At 49.9% G+C, this 16,276-nt stretch overlaps 2 protein-coding genes across 6 annotated transcripts in view; both read left to right on the top strand.

Moving 5' to 3' along the window:
- PRPSAP1 (phosphoribosyl pyrophosphate synthetase associated protein 1) overlaps positions 1 to 2,271 on the top strand; it is a 50,180-nt gene extending 47,909 nt beyond the window's left edge. For all 5 annotated transcript variants that reach the window (XM_050764316.1, XM_050764320.1, XM_050764319.1 and 2 more), the window contains 2 exons: positions 200 to 346; positions 1,504 to 2,271. In XM_050764316.1, the coding sequence (XP_050620273.1) occupies positions 200 to 346; positions 1,504 to 1,662 (306 nt within the window). In that variant the 3' untranslated portion in view covers positions 1,663 to 2,271. The remainder of the gene's footprint in view (positions 1 to 199; positions 347 to 1,503) is intronic.
- A 2,643-nt stretch (positions 2,272 to 4,914) lies between these two features.
- QRICH2 (glutamine rich 2) overlaps positions 4,915 to 16,276 on the top strand; it is a 38,571-nt gene continuing 27,209 nt past the window's right edge. The window contains exons 1-3 of the mRNA XM_050764142.1: positions 4,915 to 5,585; positions 8,095 to 8,154; positions 8,518 to 8,628. Of these exons, the coding sequence (XP_050620099.1) occupies positions 5,040 to 5,585; positions 8,095 to 8,154; positions 8,518 to 8,628 (717 nt within the window). The 5' untranslated portion in view covers positions 4,915 to 5,039. The remainder of the gene's footprint in view (positions 5,586 to 8,094; positions 8,155 to 8,517; positions 8,629 to 16,276) is intronic.

The following is a 16,276-nucleotide window of genomic DNA, read 5'->3' on the forward strand; positions in this document are numbered from 1 at the left end:
TCTGACAGACACACAAGGTACTGTCAGGTACTTCTGTTACCATTTCTGGATGCTCAGTCTTTGACCTAGGCACACAGCTCTGATTTTCCATCGGAAATCCTCTGAAACTGAGTGCAGGGAAGAGGAGAGCAGTGTGTGCATTGACAGTCTGGCTAGAGGGTGTTTTCTTGCCTACCAGCTCACTCTCTTCTCCTCCCAGGATGACATTATTGACGACGTGGAGAGTTTTGTTGCTGCCGCAGAGATCCTGAAAGAGAGAGGCGCCTACAAGATCTATGTCATGGCCACCCACGGCATCCTGTCTGCAGAGGCCCCCCGCCTGATTGAGGAATCCTCCGTAGATGAGGTTGGGCTGCTTCTAAATCTTGAGCCAAGATTTGCTGCTGTGTTTTCTGGGAATAAGATTCAGTCAATACTAAATTGCTTAATCTGTCTATAGCTTTTCTAACTTTTGCCGTCTAGCAGTTTGTTGGGACAGATACATGTTTAGGAATACAGATAGTCTGCGACTTACCATGGTTCAACTTAGAATTTTTTGACTTTATGATGATGCAAAACCATCGCAATTACAATGTAATGTATAGTATTCGTTAAATTACTTGAGGTATTCAACACTTTAAAATAGTAGCTTTTATTATAAAATGAAAGCCTTTGCCCTAGATGATTTTGCCAACTACAGTCTAATGTAACTGTTCTGGGCATATTTAAGTTAATGATGTTCAGTAGGTTAGGTGTATTAAATGCTTTTTTTTTTTTTTTTTTTTTTTTTTTGAGATGGAGTCTTTGTCACCCAGGCTGGAGTGCAGTGTTCCAATCTCGACTCGCTGCAACCTCTGCCTCCCGGGTTCAAGTGATTCTCTTGCCTCAGTCTCCCAAGTAACTGGGATTACATGCGCCCACCACCAGGCCTGATTAATTTTTGTATTTTTAGTAGAAACGGGGTTTCACTATGTTGGCCAGGCTGGTGTCAAACTCCTGACCTCAGGTGATCTGCCCGCCTCGGCCTCCCAAAGTGCCAGGATTACAAGCATGAGCCACTGTGCCAGGCCTAAATGCATTTTCTACTTAAAATATTTTCAACTTATAATGATGTGTTTATCCAGACGTAACCCTATCATAAGTTGAGGGTTATGTTGAGAGTCTGTGTACGTCTATTTGCATAACAATTTGCCTGGGTACTTTAATTTGACATCCTAGGAGCGTTTCTCTTGAGGCTGGAATTCTTCCCTTATGATCTGAGAGTTCTGCATAGCACTGGGGCTCACTGTTTCTGTGTGGAGACCATGTCATTCCTGAGATTTTCGTCTTTTGTTCTGAGGCCATGTAACTTTTCCTTTGCATAAAATTAGTTAAGTTTGGTTTATAAAAACTATACTCAGTGGAACAAGGTTTTGTAGTTTGGAACTTAGGCTGTGGGGACTCAGTGTTAGATAAACTTTTCTGTGTAACCAGTTTGAAACACACTTCAGTAACAGTGTTTGTTTTCCATCACTGTGTGACTAGGTGGTGGTGACGAATACTGTCCCTCATGAGGTTCAGAAGCTGCAGTGTCCCAAGATAAAGACTGTGGATATCAGTTTGATTCTTTCTGAAGCCATTCGGAGAATCCACAACGGAGAGTCCATGGCCTACCTTTTCCGAAACATCACTGTGGATGACTAACTTTCACGAGGGTCTCGACCCTGGACCTCCTGAGGGAAACATGGAAAAAGCAGTGCCATGAGTGATACAGTGTTTCCTTGCAAGGGAGGACTGGAAACAGCCTGGAGTTAGATAGTCTCTCCTGCCCGGATTGATGGGTAGGAGGGATTGAAAGAGTCAGGAAGAAGACGGAGCTAATGGATAAATGTCATAACATGGCCTTATATCTCTGCTGTCATCAGCCCTGATCCTTAAAAGTTCTAGCTGCTTTCCTGAAAATAATCTGAAAATCTTATTGATACTAAAGAGGAGTTAAAGGCACATAAAGTCTTAACTCTATAATGTTCATTTAGTTGTTTCAGCTCCAGGGAAATGGAGGTATTGATGTTGAACCTGGTTAGGGAAGCTGAGCGCCTGTGGCTCTGTTGCTATCCAGTTGGCCTCTCCCAAATCAACTTCAGGTCTTTTATAGAGAATCGTATTTTTCTTTCAGAAATTGTTATGCCTACAGCCATTGAAAAATGAAGCATTCATGTTGTTACATCTTCCAAGGATGTCAGATTAGAAAATAGCATCCCACCTCTGGAAATCTGAGTGGCTCTGAAGTTGCAAATAAAAGAATTTGTTGTCTTGCTGGTCTTTTCATTAGATGGCAGAAGACCGTAGTTACAGAACAGCAGTCAGGTCTGTGGCTGGACACACTTTCCCAGGTTCTGCCCTCTTCCTAAGTGTTGAAGCTGAATCCTTGTTGAATACTATATTTTACATCTAAATTAAAAAAAAAAAAAAAAAAAGGCTGGGTGTGGTGGCTCACACCTATAATCTGAACACTTTGGGAGGCTGAAGCAAGGAGGATTGCTTGAGCCCAGGAGTTTGAGACCAGCCTGGGAAACATGGCGAAATCCCCCCATCTCTACAAAAAGTACAAAAATTAGCCAGGCATAGGTAGCGTGTACCTGTAGTTCCAGCTACCTTGAGAGGCTGAGGTGGGAGGATTGCCTGAGTCAAGGAGGCTGAAGCTGCAGTGAACTATGATTGTACCACTGCCGTCCATCGTGGGTGACAGAGCAACACCCTGTCTCAAAAAAAAAAAAAAGGCCAGGGATGGTGTCTTAACGCCTGTAATCCCTGCACTTTGGGAGGCTGAGGCAAGTAGATCACCTGAGGTCAGGAGTTTGAGACCAGCCTGGCCAACATGGCAAAACCCCATCGCTACTAAAAATACAAAAATTAGCCCAGCTAAGTTAAAAGCGTAAGTGCATAAAAGACTGCAAAGAGGCCGGGCGTGGTGGCTCACGCCTGTAATCCCAGCACTTTGGGAGGCTGAGGCGGGCGGATCACGTGAGGTCAGGAGTTTGAGACCAGTCTGCCAGTCTGGCCAATATGGTGAAACCCCGTCTCTACTAAAAATACAAAAATTAGCCGGGTGTTGGCAGGGAGGTACACACCTGTAATCCCAGCTACTCGGGAGGGTGAGGCAGGAGAATTAATTGGTTGAACCCGAGAGGCGGAGATTGCAGTGAGCTGAGATTGTGCCACTGCATTCCAGCCCAAGCGACAGAGCAAGATTCCATCTCAAAAAAAAAAACCTGCAAAGAACTAGTTATTTTGATAACCCTTTAAAGGCCTACTGTGTACCAAGTTACTGGAATATGATGATCGAAAATCCTTCAATTAAATAAACTACTACTCAGGCTGAAGTAAAAAATCTGAACTTGAACAGTAGTTAAAGTAGTACAGTTATTCCTTCCAATCCATGGGGGATTGGTTTCAGGACTCAGCCTCCTGCCCATGGATGTGCAAGTCCCTAATAGAAAATGGTGTAGTATCTGCATATAATCTATGCACATCCTGGATGACGTATAATACCTACGGGAATATCCATCCTGTGTAAATGGTTGTCATGCTGTATTGTTTAGAGAATCATGACAGGAATCTGTACGTGTTCAATCCTGGTTGGTTAAATCTGCAGATGCAGAGCTTGTGGAGGAGGCTGGCCGTGCATGGCACATGCTCATAGGTTCTCTTTAAGTAGCTTTGCTGTGCTTCTGTTAGGAAGTTTTATTTATGTTTTTGGGAAGAATCTGGTACGGGGAAGTCATGCCTCGATTGTTAACACCAGATTTGTCTCGTGCTGTTTAATCCTGCTTTGTAAGGAGCTGAAGCATGGGTGCTTGACCAGGTGAGTTTTTAAAGATTTATTTATTTATTTATTTATTTATTTATTTATTTATTTTTGAGAAGGAGTCTCGCACTGTCACCCAGGCTGGAGTGCAATGGCGCAATCTCGGCTCGGCTCACTGCAACCTCTGCCTCTCGGGTTCATGCCCAGTCTGCCATATATTAATTGATCTCAAAAAACGGCCAGGCTTGGTGGCTCACACCTGTAATTCCAGCACTTTGGCAGGCCGAGGCGGGTGGATCACCTGAGGTTAGGAGTTCAAGACCAGCCTGGCCAACATAGTGAAACCCCGCCTCTGCTTAAAATACACTAAATTAGCCGGGCATGGTACCATGTGTCTGTAATCCCAGCTACTCGGGAGGCTGAAGCAGGAGAACTGCGTGAACCCAGGAGGCAGAGGTTGCAGTGAGCCGAGATCGGCCATTGCACTCCAGCCTGGGCCACAGTGCGAAACTCTGTCTCAAAAGTAAAAAAAAAAATTATGGCAGCACAGAATAAAAATGGCCACCAAATAGTCGTCCGGTGGCTAATTTGAACTGCCTGAGTAGCAGGCTGTCTTTTCCAAGTTGCTTCGCCTTTGATTGAAGGAAATATGTGGACTGTCTGCAGGGGAACAAGGCCCCAGGATTGCATCCCTTAGACACGGGGTCACCACTGTGGAATGGACGCAGCTGATGACACAAAGCATGGTTGCCAGGAAACCCTCAAGTCTTTCTGTCCTTATGTGGCCCCGCCAAGAGTGAGTGAATCCTGGCCTTTCTAGGTTAAGAGGATGGATGGGGTCCAGCTGGATCTTTGGAGGCCGCCTCGGCCCTTGTTGCCGAGGCTCCCCTTGTGATCCCTGTGGTGGCCTTTGCTTCCTCTCTGGGGCTCGCAGCGAGGGCGTGTTCTTAGTGGAATCTTCAGGGCACGCGGGGGCCCCCACGTTTCAGACGTCCGCCGGCACGGGGACTGGGAGTCCAGGGCTCCAGCTGGGGGACCCGAGGCCGGCGACAGACAGCGGAGGGGTGGCCATCGCGGACCCCGCCGGGGAACGGAGGCGCGGATTCCCCGGAGGCAGGAGCTCGCCCAGTGACTCGCCCAGCGCCGCTGGACCCGGGGCAGGGGCGCCCCGAGGACCTCGCAGAGCCCCTGAAAGGCCCCAAGGCGCAGCGCGCAGTGAGCAGGAAGTGGTGGGTCGGCACCCCGCGGCAGCGCACAGCTCTTGACAGCCACGATGCCGCCCGCGACCACGGTCTCCCTCCGGGAGCTGGCGGACCTCTCCATCGGCACCCCGGAGGTGGGCGCCGTCAACTTCACGGCCCTGCACACGCTCATCGTGGCCATGCTCAAGAACCTCGACCTCCAAAATACCCGGATCGACTTCCAGGCCCCGTCGCCAGAGCCCAGCCGCTCGCTGCTGTCCGCCCGGAGCTCGCTGAGCACCCCACACCTGCCCGCGCCCAAGGAGGCGCCCAAGGAGGCTCCCAAGGGGGCGCCCCGGGAGAAGCGCAGGGGCGTGGGTCGGGTGCCTCCATCAGCGCTGGAGAGCCAAGTGAAGGACCTGGGTTGTCAGGTGGAGGACCTGAGCAAGCAGCTCAAGCGCGTGGACAGCCAGATGCAGGGCATTGCCACTCACGTGCAGCGCTTCTCTCAGGCCAGTGGGCTCGATCTGGCCTCGCAAGAGTGGCCGGAGGAGCAGGAGGTGGCCATGCAGGTGCTCGATAGGGTGCGGACTGGGAGTATCTTGAAGGACGCCGCCGAGGAGCTCAGCTTTGCCAGGGTGAGGGCGCACGTGGAGGCACGTGGAGGCACGCGCAGGCCGTCTCCCTCCTCCAGGCCGCCCTCCAGGCCTAGCCGAGTCCCCACCCACCGTGGAGGGGCAAGCGGTGGTTTGGACGGAGGGGATGGGGACCGAGGAGGTGCTAGGCCTCAGTGCGACTGGCTAGATAGAGTGGCCCATGCTCTATCTTGCAGTCCATGGGGCTGCTTTAAGATGTCATGCAAGACCTGAAAACCCTAAAAGAAAGCCACCGAAAGGCACAGGGCCTCCCCGAGCTGGAGGGGCCTGAGGACCCCACCTCCCGAGCCTAGTGGCCCCATCCCACCCCACTCCTTCCTAGCCCCTGTTTACAAGAGAGGTTTGCCCACCACTTACCAGACATCCAAGGGCCAGAGCTGGCCCAGAGTGGGGCCCACAACTTCTCAGAAGATTGTTAGAGTGAATTCCCTTTTTAAAAAGAATAAAGACATAAAGAGATAGGCACTGAGGACAAAGGCTCCCAGAGAAGGGGAGTCAGGATGGAGAGTTGGACCTCAGCTCCCTGTGGCCATGACACAAGCTATAGCAGTCAGGGGACAGTTTCACTTGGACTTTTTTGTTTTCTTTTTTTTTGAGACAGAGTCTCACTCTGTCACCCAGGCTGAAGTGCCGTGGTGCAGTCTCGGCTCACTGCAACCTCCGCCTACCGGACTTAAGTGATTCTCCTGCCTCAGCCTCCCGAGTAGCTAGGATTATAGGCACGTGCCACCATGCCCGGCTAATTTTTGTAGTTTTAGTAGAGATGGGGTTTCACCATGTTGGCCGGGCTGGTCTCAAACTCCTGACCTCAAGTGATCTGCCCTCCTTGGCCTCCCAAAGTGCTGGGATTACAGGCATGAGCCACTGAGCCCTACTTTCAACTGGACTTTTGTTTTCTTGGAGGGACAAGTGCATATAATCATTGAGCACAAGTAGTATCCAGTGAACAGCAGGAAGCAACACAGGTCAGCGCCGGGAGGTAATAGACACGTGCATGTCTCAGAGCCACCTTAGGTTGGTCCTGAAAGAAAAAGCAGAAGCAACTAGGAAGGCAGCTGGACAGGGAGGCCAAGAGACAGGAGGGGAAAAAGAGGCTGGGAAGAGGCAGGAGGAAGAGGCCAAGCCCCAGCAGGGGAGCCCTGGCCGCTCATGCCCTCCTGCCATATCACCCCAGGTCTCGAGACCCCAGCACCAATTCACTTTTGCTCTGGGAAGCAAGTTTGCTTTCCTTTTCAAACTTTAAAGTGTGGTAGGGTTTTTTTTTGTTTTCTTCTTTTTTTTTTTTTTTTTTTTTTGAGACAGTCTCACTCTGTCACCCAGATGGAGTCCAGTGGCGTGTTGTTGGCTCACTGCAACTCCATCTCCTGGGTTCAAGGAATTCTCCTGCCTCAGTCTCCCTAGTAGCTAGGATTATAGGTGCATACCACCACACCCAGCTAATTTTTGTACTTTTAGTAGAGATGGGGTTTTACCATGTTGGCCACGCTGGTCTCGAACTCCTGACCTAAAGTGATCCTCCTGCCTCGGCCTCCCAAAGTGTTGGGATTACAGGCAAGAGCTGCTGCTCCTGGCCTTTTAATTTTTAGCTAATCTTAGATTCTACAAGTTTGCAAAAGTTATAAAAAACAAGTTTTATTTTTATTAATATATTCTTTCTTAATCCCAAATATGATAGTAAGCACCTTATGTTGTAGCGATTTGCTTTGGTTCTTTTGAGGTGCTTTTCTCTTTAGACAGCACCCATGTTCAGCTACTGTTGAGGTACCTGGCACCACCTGCAAGGCAAGGTGGGCCTCATCCTACAGGCTTTCATGAGTGGATTGGAGCAAACTGAATCCCAGGACCAGAGGATCCCATCCCTGCAGCAGCACTTACTCTTACTGTGCTACCAGCCAGGCCCCCCACTGCATCTCACTTCCCTTCCTGCACTTGGCTGGGAAAAGATCCAGGAGCCTGGGCTGACTGGCCAGGTAAAAACCAGGTAGAAGGCAGGGGCTCCTGCCTGTAATCCCAGCACTGTGGGAGGCTGAGGCTGGAGGATTGCTTGGACCCAGGAGTTCGAGACCAGCTTGGGCAACATGGCAAGATCTTATCTCTACAAAAAAGTGTTTAAAATTAGCTGGACGTGGTGGTGCATGCCTGAAGTACCAGCTACTCAGGAGCCTGAGGTGGGAGGATTGCTTGAGCCTGAGAGGTCAAGGCTGCAGTGAGCTGTGGTGGCACCATTGCACTGCAGCCTGGGTGACAGAGCAAGACCCTGTCTCAAAAAAAAAAAAAAAAAGGAAACCAAAAAACCCCCCAAAAAACTCAAGTAGAAGAAACCCTCCCTTTCCATAAGAGCCACACGCATTCCCCCTTTCCTTGTCTCCTGGCACTGAGTCACTGTGTGTGCGAGTATGCGTGTGTGTGTGAGTGTGAGTGTGTGTGTGCACATGTGAGTGTGCATGGGTAGGGGCCGCTGTCATTCTCCTTTCCTGAACTCTTCTTCTAGGTAATTTTACAGCGGGTCGACGAACTAGAGAAGCTATTCAAAGATCGGGAACAATTCCTGGTAATACCAGCCAGTTCCATGGGAAGGGGCTCTCCAGGGGGCTGGCCCTCTCTCAGCGTGGCCCTCTTTCCAGGGCTTGTCCATCCGGGGCAGGCAGTGTGTGCCTTCTGCCTCTCAAGTCTCTGCCCCTGGGTTGGAGGGGAATCTGTCTCATCCCTGCCCAGTGCTCTACGGGTGCTCACATGGAACAGAGGACTGTCTTCCCGACCTTCACTGGTCACTTGAAGGGTGATGAATTCTCCTTGGGCCTGGGGCTGGGGCTGGGAAGGATCCACCCAGATCCTGTTAGACCAAGTCTGTCCCTAAAGCTTCTTGGGATTAATCGAGGGGTGTATGTGTGTGTGTCTTGTCTGTCACTGTCAGGAACTAGTCAGCCGGAAGCTGAGTTTGGTTCCTGGTACGGAAGAAGTCACCATGGTCACCTGGGAAGACCTGGAACAGGCAATTACGGACGGCTGGAGAGCCTCACAAGCGGTGAACTAGTGGGGGCCAGGGCCGTGGGGTGGGGCTCCCCAGAACCTCTCGCTTTGTACAGTTGCACGGGATTCTGTTCTACGGATGTTCATAATTTGCAAGTTTCATTGATATGGGTATTTTAAATGGTTTTTCCAATCTTAAGAACAAGGTAGGCCGGGCGCGGTAGCTCAAGCCTGTAATCCCAGCACTTTGGGAGGCCGAGACGGGTGGATCACGAGGTTAGGAGATCGAGACCATCCTGGCTAACACGGTGAAACCCCGTCTTTACAAAAAAATACAAAAAACTAGCCGGGCGAGGTGGCGGGCGCCTGTAGTCCCAGCTACTCGGGAGGCTGAGGCAGGAGAATGGTGTGAAACCAGGAGGCGGAGCCTGCAGTGAGCTGAGATCTGGCCACTGCACTCCAGCCTGGGCGACAGAGCGAGACTCCGTCTCAAAAAAAAAAAAAAAAGAACAAGATAACATTCACGTGTGAATAACATGCATCCCTAGAAACGGACGTGCGTTAATGATTTGGCTAGCCATTAGCAAATTGCCTTCCATGGCTGCTGTTCCAATATAGACCCCCACCAGCAATGGGAGAGAGAGCTTATTCCCTGACATTCCCCCAGCCCTGTATATTGGCACCCAATTTTTTGCGCTTTGCCAACCCACTGGATCAACAGAAAGGTTGAAAAAGAGTGTAGTTGCCGGGCGCGGTGGCTCAAGCCTGTAATCCCAGCACTTTGGGAGGCCGAGACGGGCGGATCACGAGGTCAGGAGATCGAGACCATCCTGGCTGACACGGTGAAACCCCGTCTCTACTAAAAAATACAAAAAAACTAGCCAGGCGAGGTGGCGGGCGCCTGTAGTCCCAGCTACTCGGGAGGCTGAGGCAGGAGAATGGCGTGAACCCGGGAGGCGGAGCTTGCAGTGAGCCAAGATCACGCCACTGCACTCCAGCCTGGGTGGCAGAGCGAGACTCTGTCTCAAAAAAAAAAAAAAAAGAAAAAGAAAAAGAGTGTAGTTGTTATTTGCTTTTGTAGCTTTTCAAACTTTCTTTACAGTCTGTCTTGAAATGCAGGGATCTTTCTTTATTAGTGGGCCACGGTGACAGATCCTGGAAATAAAACCTCTGTAGGGGGCCCTTTGCTGGTGGCGATTTTTTTTTTTTTTTTTTTTTTTTTGAGACAGAGTCTTGCTCTATCGCCCAGGCTGGAGTGCAGTGGCACGATCCGGTTCACTGCAAGCTCCGCCTCCCAGGTTCATGCCATTCTCCTGCCTCAGCCTCCCAAGCAGTTGGGACTACAGGCGCCCACCACCACGCCCGGCTAATTTCTTTTTGTATTTTTAGTAGAGACGGGGTTTCACAGTATTAGCCAGGAAGGTCTCGATATCCTGACCTCGTGATCCGCCCGCCTCCGCCTCCCAAAGTATTGGGATTACAGACGTGAGCCACCGCGCCCGGCTGCTGGTGGTGACTTTTGCATAAAGGCATGCATCTGTCTGTCTTGAGACTGTACAGATGACCAAATTGTTTTCCAGTCGCCAACCTACCTTCACCTGAATAAAATCAAGCTGGATATGTTCAAATGGCCCTCAAAGATGAGGCTTAACTTCCCTTTTGGTCTTGACATCCATCCCTCCTGCTGGCTTTGGCCAAGTGGGTTATCAAAACAATCAAGTCAACTTTGAGGGCCATTTGAAAATGTAGACAGAAGCGAGGTGAAGAGTAAAGCTTTTGGTGCCACCAAATGGCCATCTTGGGGAGCGCCAAATATCTGGGGACAAAAAGACAACCTGGATCTCCAGGACGTTTCCTGATTTCAGGGCTCATTCTCAGAGGAAAGCGGCATCAGAAAGATGTTGCAAGAGGGGCGGGTCTCGATGGCTCCAGCCTGTAATCCCAGCACTTGGGAAACCGAAGCGGGCAGATCACTTGCGTCCAGGAGTTCTAGCCCAGCCTGGACAACATGGTGAAACCCTGTTGATACCAAAAATACAAAAATTAGCTGGGCGTGGTGGTGCACGCCTGTAATCTCAGTTACTCGGGAGCTTGAAGCAGGAGAATCGCTTGAACCTGGGAGGCGGAGGTTGCAGTGAGCTGAGATTGCATCACTGCACTCTAGACTGGGTCACAAGAGCGAGAACTCCATCTCAAAAAAGAAAAGTAGGTAAACTGGAATGCAGTGCCTAAGGAGGAAAAAGGGGACAGTGTCCGCTTCCTGTGGCTGTTCCAACAAATGACGAGAGACTGATCTGTGTGGCTTAAATAAAACCACACAGATCTGTTATCTTACAGTTCGGGAGGACACAAGGCCAGTACCAGTTTCACTGAGCAGAAGTCAAGGTGTTGGCAGGGCTGGTTTCCTCTGGCAGCTCTAGGGGGAGAATCCATTTCCTGGTCATTTTCAGCCTCTGAGTGTGGCCGGCAGCCCCTGGTTCTGGCCACATCAGCTTCAGCCTCCTTCTTGTAAGGACCTTTGTGACTTCATCACTGCATCCACCTGGATAATCCGGGATACTCCCTTCGTCTCAAGATCCTTAACTGTACCTGCAAAGTCCCTTTTGCCATGTAAGGTAATGCTCCCAGGTTCAGGGGATGGGCATATGGATATCTTTGGGAGCTCATATTTAGCACACCATAATGACTAAAACCAAAATAATGGTTTTTCAGAACAAACACCTTAAAGTTCTAGACAAATGGACATGACAGCTACAGAGGTTGGCAGGGGGGAACGGGGTCCTAGAAAGGTCGGTACAGTTTTCATTAAGGGTATCAGATGAGACTCCTGTCATTTCTGAGGATGACAGGAATTAGAAATAATGAGTGCCCTCATTATGAGCTCAAGTGATCCACCCATCTCGGCCTCCCAAAGGGCTGGGATTACAGGCATGAGCTACCGCCCTGGCCTATCATATACTTTTGTTCAAGATTTTGGCTCATTTGTTGTAATGTTAGGGCATGTTAAAGAAAAAAAAATTATTTTTGAGACAGTCTTGCTCTGCTGCCCAGGCTGGAGTGCAGTGGCACCATAGGGGCTTACTGCAACCTCCATCTCCTGGACTCAAGTGATCCTCCCACCTCAGCCTCCTGAGTACCTGGGACTACAGGTGCATGCCACCACACCTGGCTAATATTTTGTATTTTTGAGACAGAGTCTTGCTCTGTTGCCCAGGCTGGAGTGCAGTGGCATGATCTTGGCTCACTGCAACCTCCATCTCCCGAGCTCAACTGATTCTCCTGCCTCGGCCTCCTGAATAGCTGGAATTACAGGTACCCACCACCACGCCTGGCTAATTTTTTGTATTTTTAGTAAAGATGGGGTTTCACCGTGTTGGCCAGGCTGGTCTTGAACTCCTGACCTCAGGTGATCCACCCACCTTGGCCTCCCAAAGTGCTGGGATTACAGGTGTGAGCAACTATGCCCAGCCATATTTTGTAGAGAGTTTTCGCTATGTTGCCCAGGCTGGTCTCAAACTCCTGGCCTCGAGCAGTCTGACAGCCTTGGCTTCCCACAGTGCTGGGATTGAGCCACTGCACCCAGTCTCAGTCCTGGCCCTCCACTCATGATGCAGGCACACCGCACAGTTTCCATAAAGTCACCACTGTCTGCCAAAACCCATAACTGCCTTTAACACCCAGTTTCAAAATCCTTATTTTACGTTTCTGCTAAAGGACTCCACCAACCATGCAGGCAGGTCAAATTGGTCTCAGGTCAAATTGGTCTCAGGTGTGCTGTATGTGCTTAACTGGGGCTAGTGGCACTCCCCCACTGCTTTCATCCTGGTCTGTGTGAGGGCTGAACTGGCCACTACCAGAGCTTGTTCTCTTGCTTCTCAACAATCTTATAATATTTATAGTTATCCTCAATTGCTTTTGGAGTTGTTCATAATTATGAGCAATAATCAAACGCAGATGCTTTCTTACCTCCGGAGAAGTAAAAATGTTTGAAGGTGTTTATGCTTATGTGTAAGCCTCAAGGTGTCTGCTGCCTGGACCCCGAGAAGATGTACTGCTCAGTAAAAACAGTATGATAGTGGCATGTGCAAAAAAGCTTTGGCTTGAAAAAAGTGAAAGTAGAGGCCACTTTTTTCTAGTCCATTCCTTTTGTGTTCAGGGTCCTCTTGCAATATCGTTTAGTTTTGTTTTTTGAGACAGTGTCTTGCTTTGTTGCCCAGGCTAGAGTGCAGTGGCTCAATCTTGGCTCACTGCAACGTTCACCTCCTGGGTTCAAACGATTCTCCTGCCTCAGTCTCCCAAGTAGCTGAGATTACAGGCGCCCGCCACTACGCCTGGCTAATTTTTGTATTTTTAGTAGGGACAGGGTTTCACCATGTTGTCCAGGCTGGGCTCGATCTCCTGACCTCAGGTGATCCGCCCGCCTCGGCTTCCCAAAGAGGTTGCCCAGCCCCTCTTGCAACATCTTTCTGATGCTGCTTTCCTCTGAGAATGAGCCCTGAAATCAGGAAACGTCCTGGAGATCCAGGTTGTCTTTTGTACCCAGATATTTGGCGCTCCTCAAGATGGCCACTTGGTGGCGCCAAAAGCTTTACTCTTCACCTCACTTCTGTCTACATTTTCAAATGGCCCTCAAAGTTGACTTGATTGTTTTGATAACCCACTTGGCCAAAGCCAGCAGGAGGGATGTCAAGACCAAAAGGGAAGTTAAGCCTCATCTTTGAAGGCCATTTGAACATATCCAGCTTGATTTTATTCAGGTGAAGGTAGGTTGGGGATCAGAAAACAATTTGGTCTTCCGTACCAGACAGACAGATGCATGCCTGTGTGCCAACGTTGCCACCAGCAAAGGGCCCCCTACAGAGGTTTTATTTCCAGGGTCTGTCACCATGGCCCACTCATAAGGAAAGATCCCTGCATTTCAGGACAGACTGTAAAGAAAGTTTGAAAAGCTACAAAAGCAAATAAAAACTACACTCAGGGCCGGGGGGAGTGGCTCACACCTATAATTCCAGCATTTTGGGAGGCCGAGGCAAGGGATCACTTGAGGTCAGGAGTTTGAGACTAACCTGACCAATATGATGAAGCCCCATCTCTACTAAAAATACAAAAATTACCTGGGCGTGGTGGCACGTGCCTGTAATCCCAGGTACTCGGGAGGCTGAGGCAGGAGAATCACTTGAATCCAGGAGGCAGAGGTTGCAGTAAGCCGAGACCGTGCCACTGAACTCCGGCCTGGGCAACAGAGGGAGACTGTCTTAAAAAAAAAAAAAAAAAAAAAAAAAAAGACCAAGAAGTCGGGCATGGTTGCTCATGCCTTTAATCCTAGTGCTTTGGGAGGTCAAGGTGGGAGAAGTGCTTGAGGCCAGGAGTTTGAGACCAGCCTGGGCAACATATTGAGACCCCATCTGTACAAAAAAAATTTTTTTTTTTTTTGAGATGGAGTCTGGCTCTGTCGCCCAGGCTGGAGTGCAGTGGCCGGATCTCAGCTCACTGCAAGCTCCACCTCCCAGGTTTACGCCATTCTCCTGCCTCAGCCTCCCGAGTAGCTCGGACTACAGGCGCCCGCCACCTCGCCTGGCTAGTTTTTTGTATTTTTTAGTAGAGACGGGGTTTCACCGTGTTAGCCAGGATGGTCTCAATCTCCTGACCTCGTGATCCGCCTGTCTCGGCCTCCCAAAGTGCTGGGATTACAGGCTTGAGCCACTGTGTCCGGCCTACAAAAAATTTTTAAAAGGCCAGTTGCGTGGCCAGGTGCAGTGGCTCACGCCTGTAATCCCAGCACATTGGGAGGCCGAGGTGGGCAGATCACGAGGTCAGGAGATCGAGATCATCCTGACTAAGACATGAAACCCTATCTCTACTAAAAATAAAAAATTAGCTGGGCATGGTGGCGGGTGCCTGTAGTCCCCAGCTACTTGGGAAGCTGAGGCAGGAGAAAGGTGTGAACCCGGGAGGCGGAGCTTTCAGTGAGTCAAGATCATGCCACTGCACTCCAGCCTGGGCTACAGAGCGAGACTCCATCTCAAAAAAAAAAAAAAAAAAAAAAAAAAAAAAAGGCCGGTCGCAATGGCTCACGCCTATAATCAAAGTTCTTTGGGAGGCTGAAGCGGGCAGATCACTTGAGGTCAGGAGTTCCAGACCAGCCTGGCCAACATGGTGAAAACCCATCTCTACCAAAAATACAAAAATTAGCTGGGTGCCCAGGCTGGAGTTCAGTGGCATGATCATGGCTCACTTGAGCCACTGTGCCTGTCCAATCTCCATTAGTTCAATTCAGGACTTTAAAAAATATATGTCCCTACCTTTTGAACATAAGAAATATAGCTATACTTGGCTGGGCGCCGTGGCTCATGACTGTAATTCCAACCCTTTGGGAGGCTGAGGCAGGCGGATCATGAGGTCAGGAGTTCAAGACCAGCCTGACCAACATGGTGAAACCCCGTCTCTACTGAAAATACAAAAATTAACTGGACATGGTGGCATGTGCCTGTAATCCCAGCTACTCAGGAGGCTGAGGCAGGAGAATCGCTTGAACCCAGGAGGCAGAGGTTGCAGTAAACCGAGATCAAGCCATTGCATTCCAGCCTGGGTGACACTGCAAGACTCCATCTCAAAAAAAAAAAAAAAAAAAAAAAAAAGAAAGAAAGAAAGAATTCTAGCTATGGCCGGGCGCGGTGGCTCAAGCCTGTAATCCCAGCACTTTGGGAGGCCGAGACGGGCGGATCACAAGGTCAGGAGATCGAGACCATCCTGGCTAACACGGTGAAACCCCGTCTCTACTAAAAACACAAAAAATTAGCCGGGCGAGGTGGCGGCGCCTGTAGTCCCAGCTACTCGGGAGGCTGAGGCAGGAGAATGGCGTGAACCCGGGAGGCGGAGCTTGCAGTGAGCTGAGATCCGGCCACTGCACTCCAGCCTGGGCGACAGAGCGAGACTCCGTCTCAAAAAAAAAAAAAAAAAAAAAATAGAAAGAAAGAAAGAAAGAATTCTAGCTATATCTGTGTGCAGCGGCTCACGCCCCCAGTCCCAGTGCTTTGGGAGACTGAGGAGGGAAGACTGCTTGAGATCAGGAGTTTGAGGTCAGCCTGGGCAATATAGCAAGACTCCTTCTCTACAAAAACATTTAAAAAAAAATTAGCCAGAAGGGACCAGGCACGGTGGTTCATGCCTGTAATCCCAGCACTTTGGGAGGCCGAGGCGGGCAGATCACAAGGTCAGGAGATCAAGACTATCCTGGCTAACATGGTGAAACCCCATCTCTACTAAAAATACAAAAAAAAAGTAGCCGGGCATAGTGGAGGGCGCCTGTAGTCCCAGCTACTCAGGAGGCTGAGGCAGGAGAATGGCATCAAGCCTGGAGACAGAGCTTGCAGTAAGCCAAGATCACGCCACTGCACTCCAGCCTGGGTGACAGAGTGAGACTCCGTCTCAAAAAAAAAAAAAAAAAAAAAAAATTAGCCAGAAGGCCAGGCAGCGTGGCTCATGCCTGTAATCTCAGCACTTTGGAAGGCCGAGGTGGATGGATCACCTGAAGTCAGGAGTTCAAGACCAGCCTGGCCTACGTGGTGAAACCCTATTGCTACTAAGAACTCAAAAAATTAGCCAGGCATGGTGGTGCGTGCCTGTGATCCCAACTACTCAGGAGGCTGAGGCACTTGAACCTTGGGGGCGGAGGTTTCCATGAGCTGAGACTGTGCCACTGC

The sequence above is a fragment of the Macaca thibetana genome, chromosome 16, assembly GCF_024542745.1.
Source record: "Macaca thibetana thibetana isolate TM-01 chromosome 16, ASM2454274v1, whole genome shotgun sequence".
NCBI lineage: Eukaryota > Metazoa > Chordata > Mammalia > Primates > Cercopithecidae > Macaca > Macaca thibetana.